This window comes from Bos grunniens, chromosome 25 (genome assembly GCF_055505025.1).
Source record: "Bos grunniens cultivar Pamir isolate PY7600 chromosome 25, Bosgru_T2T1.0, whole genome shotgun sequence".
NCBI lineage: Eukaryota > Metazoa > Chordata > Mammalia > Artiodactyla > Bovidae > Bos > Bos grunniens.
Window position 1 is genome coordinate 7,304,889 of NC_141189.1, and position 6,006 is coordinate 7,310,894.

Genomic DNA, 6,006 nt, shown 5'->3' on the forward strand with positions numbered 1-6,006 from the left:
AAGCTGGTAAACGAGGTAGAAAAAAGACATTGCTCCTCCCCTTTCTATTCTTTCTTCCCCCAGTTGCTTCTTCTGGCCAAGCAAGCACCCTCCTTGCAGCTAGCTCCCCCTTGCTTGGAGATGGGAAACTGCTACCCTCAGATGAGGACACAAGGGTTGATTGATACAGCGACTAAACATTTCCAGGTACCAACCTTAAGTGAATGTAGAACTTCTCACCTGAGAAGTAACAGATAAGTCAGAGGACTGCCAAGATTTTCATCCAGGGAAAAAGAAAATTCTTCCACCGAATAAATTTTCCAAGACAGTGGAAGACAAAGAGTTGCAATCAGTTACGCTCCAACAAGTTCTTTTTAAGCTATGGATACAGACAAAAAGCCAGTTAGGCGATAGGACTGGACACTCATCAAAGAATTCTATAAGCACATAAGGTCCCATAGACCTCAGCTGACTATCAAAGTGCCATGCCTGGGGTGATGATGGTGGTGATGGTGATGATGGTAGTCAAGTCATTGGCTTGTATTTTGGAAGTCTCCATTTTTTAAGACTTTAAATGTTGATAATTCACATAGGGGTGGGAGGAAATGCCAAAGCAGGTATGTACTTAACTCTGGCATTTCTGTCACTGAGGATTATTCCAACCCTCCCTACTAGCAGGTACCCCTGGCCCTTGTCAGCATTTATTCACAGTATTCACCATCTACTCTATGGTCTCCACCCACCTATATCCTGGCAACTCTGCAAGCTTTCCTCTCCGGGGGTCTCCGCTCTCAGACCCCATCCTGATGCCCAACAACGCTTAGGTAAGCACATGCCTTTATTTACAGAGGGAGATGGGACCAAGCTGAGAGAAGAGACTTAGGCAAGCTCAGGCAGCAGAATGAATTCTCTTGAGGAGAATGCAGGGTCCTGATTCCCAATTTAAGGCAGCAAGTGTAAAACCATTAGGATTGTGGGGATTACACGTGGGTATCCTCACATCCAGAGGGAGAGCCTGAGCTCTGCCAGCGTCTGACTCTACCAAGCAGTGGTGAGAGAACTGGCCTTTATTTAAGCAGTAGCATGGCAGTCGGTGGGGGGCTCAGGCACTGGGATCAGGGGCTGGAGGCAGGGGGAAGGCTGGGAGGTGGCGAGGGGTGAGGCCAGGCCTAGATGAAGGTGAGGTGAGTAGAAGCTGGGAGGCCGCAGCTCTCCTTGTGCTCCTCAAACAGTTGCTCCAGAGCCTTCATGTACAGCGTGTGATAGTGGTCCACCTGCTCCTTGGTGGGCTGTGGACACTGGGGCACTGGGATGGGGCGGCCCACTGCAGGGACAGGGAGACACAGGTCAGAGGAGGGGCCTCGGCTGCACGCACAGCAGATAGCGGCCTTCTTCCCTGGACACGGGCACTCACCCACAGTGGTGATGGGTCTGGCGAGGGGCATCAGGCCCCAGGACTTGGCTGAGAAGAGACCACGGCCCCAGAAGATGCAAGGAGAGAAGTTCAGGAGCCTCTTGATGGTGACCTGGAACAGACGCTGCCAGGAGTCTGGGGCAAAAGCCTTAACTCTGAAGACGTCATTCTCCCCAAAGGAGTACGCGGGCACCAGGGAGGCACTGGGAAGGGAGGGGCAAGAGAGGAGAGAAAATGGCTGGGCACATCAGGGGCTGGAGAAGCACTCCCAAATTCCTCCCCCACAGGTTACCACCTTCCTAGGCATTAGGAGCAAAGGATGGTTCTACTAGAAAGATCTGGATGAAAGGATTTTCTTTCTTAAGACCAATGTGTCCTGGACTTTCTTATATACATTTTCTCACACAGTCTCAACTACAGTGTGGTGGCAAGGCGGGCGTGAGCTCTGTTTCACAAGTAAGAGGGGTGCAAGGTCTCGCCTGTGAGAGGGCATCATAAAAGAATGTGAGCCGAGGGCATACGAGCCCCCAGGGTCCAGCGCTTCGCACTGTGGTCCTGTCTGTCTCTCTGCGTGGCAGGAAGCCTGGGGAATGGGCACCAGGGCTGGACACAGAGCAAACACCCAAAGTCTGCCTAGAGCGCCCTCTAGAGGTGGGCACGGTGGAAGCTCTAGGGACACACAGCCCACCTCCAGGGGGCGGGTGTGCACAGATAGAGGGTAGACGAGCAGACACTGTGAGGTTCTGACCATTGAAGGCAGCCCTGGGTGGGCCCCTGCTCACCCGTGCCTCAGTGCCAGGCGGACGAAGCCTTTACGATTCCGGAGAGTGAGGCAGTGCTCCCCTGGGACGGTATGCAGGGCCTCATTGGCCCCTCCGACCACGATGACCACAGCCCTGCCGAGCTGTGGTTGAGATAGAACATAATCCAGGCTCTGACGGTTCACAGAACATATTCCTGTGGGCATGAGGAGGTTCAGGAACAGTTAGTGCTCCTCATGGGCCCGATAGTCCCTCACCTCTCCCTTTAGCACACTGAGTATTAGACATCACCCCATTCTCTCCACATTCCCTACCCCTGTGCTCCTGTCCACGTGTCCTACAGTGCCTCTCCCAGCACGGATGCAGGACACGTGGGCCAAGCCACCTCCTGTCCCCCACTGTGAACCCGGCCAATTCAAGCCAAGTGCCTGGGGTGGGTGGTGACTGGGGGTCACTCTGGCAGGATTGGGGTGGGGTCACCCTCTGTCACTCAACTCAAACTCACCACAGGACAGAAAGTACTCTCGATGGCCTGGCATGTACAAGAGACAATTCAACACGGCCAGTGAGAACCGAAGCCCTGGGAACAGCTGCGAGCAGCCAGTGCCCTCCGTGCTGAAGTTACAGAAGGTTCCGAAGCTCATGATCCCATGTGGGTGGGACAATAGCACGTAGTTCCTGTCTGGGGGCAGCTCTACTGTTTTCACCAGCTGTGGTGGGAGGGGGCAGGATGAGGGAAAGAAGGCAGAGAAGGCAGGCCCCCAGCTGAAGGGGCTTCCCTCCCACCAAGATCTTGAGAGTTCAGGATAAGATGGGGTCAAAGGCACCAGGATCCACTCTAGAACACCATCCCACCCCCTGCCCCATTACCTGAACTTAAGCAGCCAGAGGTGAGAGTCCATCATGGGGAGGAGAGAGGAGATGGGAGGTAAGGGAGCGGGAGGAGTGGAGCATCCCTTGGAGGGTGACCTGCTACCTTAATGGGGAAATAATCGCTCAGGTGTTTCCACACAGTGCAGTTCTTCAACCACTGATTACGCCTTCCACCTTGGGCAGAGGGATAAGGGGGGAAGAATCACTACAGACACCATTTATCACCTCCTTCTACCCGGGCCTTGTTTTTGTTGTTTACCTGCTAAGTTGTGTCTGACTCTCTGTGACCCCAAGGACTGCAGCATGCCAGCCTTCCCTGCCCTTCACTATTTCCCAGAGGTTGCTCACACTCATGTCCATTGAGTCCGTGTTGCCATCCAACCATCTCGTCCTCTATCACCCCCTTCTCCTCCTGCCCTTGTTTAGCACTCACCTTGCTGGGGTGTGTCCCAGTCCAGGAATAACCATACCAAGTAGAGAACAGAGAAATACCAGAGCGAGGTGAAGAGGAGGAAGAAGCCAACAAGGGAAAAGAAAGGGCCTAGGGGAAAGTTGAGAAAGGAAAATGAGTTAGATTGTGAAACCGCAGTGACTTCTCCCCTCTCCCCTCACCAGTGAGAGCGTTGCCTGTCTCCCTGATATACTTTGACACGTCCCTCCCTTTGCCCTGGGCTTCCCTAGTGGCTCAGACGGTAAAGCATCTGTCTGCAATGCAGGAGACCCAGGTTCAATCCTTGATTCGGGAAGATCCCCTGGAGAAGGAAATGGCAGCCCACTCCTGTATTCTTGCCTGGAAAATCCTGTGGACGGAGGAGCCTGGTAGACTACAGTCCATGGGGTCGGGAAGAGTGGGACAGGGCTGAGACTGCACGTCCCTCCCTCTGCCCTGGTGGTCCAGTAGTGGGGGCTCCAGCCTTCCTCCCTCTACGCTCCCCTTTTCCCACCTTCCCAGTTGGACCCCTGCCCGGATCCCCTTACCCAGGAAGAGGAAACAGAGCACAAATTGGTAGGTGCTCAGTACTTCTAACCACTGTTTCTTTAAGGTTTTCATGCCGGGGGTGGGTGGTGGGGTGGTGGAGACTCCCAGGTGCTCCCCTTCAGCCAGCAGGGCTTCCGAACCAGGAAAAATGGGATGAAGGCTTTGGTTGGAGCGCAGGAAATCTTTCTGGTCTGAGTGGCCAAGCGCTTGGAGCCTCCCAGGATCGCTTGTAGGGGGCTGTGTGCGTGGGGAGACTCTCTTATCAGAGCCCCAGAGGTCTCCAGTCTGCTCTCACTTATCATGAACTTCTCCAGTGGGTTGGTCTGGGCTGGTCCCCTCTTGCGACTGGGAGATGGCCTAGGGGGCGTGCCGTGGAGGCCCAGCCCTCGGTGCATTAGAAATCATTGTGGGCAGGAGTTGCAGAAGAAGCCAGAGAGCCCACCCACTGGGTCCCAGCCCTGACTGTGTGATCTCGCCGTTCCTGGACGAGCGCGCCCTAGTGTTTGAGTCTAGGAGTGTCTAGGCCACTCGGAGGCGTTAATTAGCGCCCAACCCCGAGGACAAACACACCAACACACAAGTTTATGCCCAGGTGGAATTTCAGTCGCCAGCCACACTCCTCCAGAGGCTTGAGGCCAACTAGATAAAGACGAGGTGCCTAGGGGCGGGGACCCAGTAGCACACGGTCTGATCTTGAAATAGCTGTGAGAGCCGCTCAACTGACGGGAGACTGAGAGCAGCGCGTGCGCATGCGCTGAAGTACCCCTTCTGCCCCCACTGCCCGCACAGTTGTACCGGGGTGGGAGCCCCCAGTGTGGGCAGAAGAGGATCAAGAGGGGTGATCGCTGAGATGCTTTGAAGTCCCCTTCCCTCTTAAGGGATCCAGTGGGACAGAGTTCAGGGCTGGTGGGTTGGCCAAATGCCAGCCTGGGGGCGGGTCTGGCACCAAGTATTCAGGCCCCAACCTGGGACCTTCACCTCCCAACCATGCGGGGGCCTTGAGCCCTGGAGGGGGGAGCGGGCTGGGGAGCCTGGGGGCAGAGTAGGCATAGGTTTCAGGTGTGGAAGGGCAGGAGAAGGCCCTGGGGCCTGGAACATTCGTAGAGCCACTCTCAGCAGCGGCCCAATGTTTCCTGTGTCTTTCCACCCAGAACCCCGGTGGGTTCAGAAACTGTGGAGGGCCTCATTCTCCCCTAAAGAGAAGACTGGCACCGGGGAGGCTCTGGGGGCACAGGGGACACCTGATTCCGGGGTCCTGGAAGCGGGGCTCCTCCCCAGCAGCCTTTCCCTAGAGGCCAGGCCCAGCTACCAACCATCCCCCCCCAACCCCCGCCACCTCCGGGGTTCCTCACCGGTGTTCCAGTGCCAACTTGACACATCCCTGCTGATTGCAGATCTGCAAGCTCAACGATCTGATCTGGGATGTAGGCATTGACTCCAGCTGGTCCCTGGGCTCACCCAAGGCCAGAGGTCTGGGCCAGTGGGGCTTGCCATGTATGTGGTACCCTGACTAGCAGGGGTCCCCGTTTAACCCCGGAGCTTGGCCCTGTAGGGTAGAGGATGTGCAGATCAGATCAGATCAGATCAGTCGCTCAGTCGTGTCCGACTCTTTGCGACCCCATGAATCGCAGCACGCCAGGCCTCTCTGTCCATCACCAACTCCCGGAGTTCACTCAGACTCACGTCCATCTAGTCAGTGATGCCATCCAGCCATCTCACCCTCTTTCGTCCCCTTCTCCTCTTGCCCCGAATCCCTCCCAGCATCAGAGTCTTTTCCAATGAGTCAACTCTTTGCATGAGGTGGCCAAAGTACTGGAGTTTCAGCTTTAGCATCATTCCTTCCAAAGAAATCCCAGGGCTGATCTCCTTCAGAATGGACTGGTTGGATCTCCTTGCAGTCCAAGGGACTCTCAAGAGACTTCTCCAACACCACAATTCAAAAGCATCAATTCTTCGGTGCTCAGCCTTCTTCACAGTCCAACTCTCACATCCATACATGA

General features: G+C 55.4%; 1 protein-coding gene across 1 annotated transcript; it reads right to left on the reverse strand.

Moving 5' to 3' along the window:
* Positions 1-1,028: 1,028 nt before the first annotated feature.
* On the reverse strand, positions 1,029-4,727 carry LOC147344912 (2-acylglycerol O-acyltransferase 3-like). Its single transcript, XM_086374302.1, has 7 exons — positions 4,006-4,727; positions 3,461-3,568; positions 3,131-3,201; positions 2,660-2,864; positions 2,176-2,350; positions 1,394-1,596; positions 1,029-1,303 (listed from the first exon to the last, which is right to left on the reverse strand). The coding sequence occupies exons 1-7, from the start codon at positions 4,076-4,078 to the stop codon at positions 1,149-1,151; spliced, it is 990 nt and encodes a 329-aa protein (XP_086230428.1). The 5' UTR covers positions 4,079-4,727; the 3' UTR covers positions 1,029-1,148.
* Positions 4,728-6,006: the final 1,279 nt, after the last annotated feature.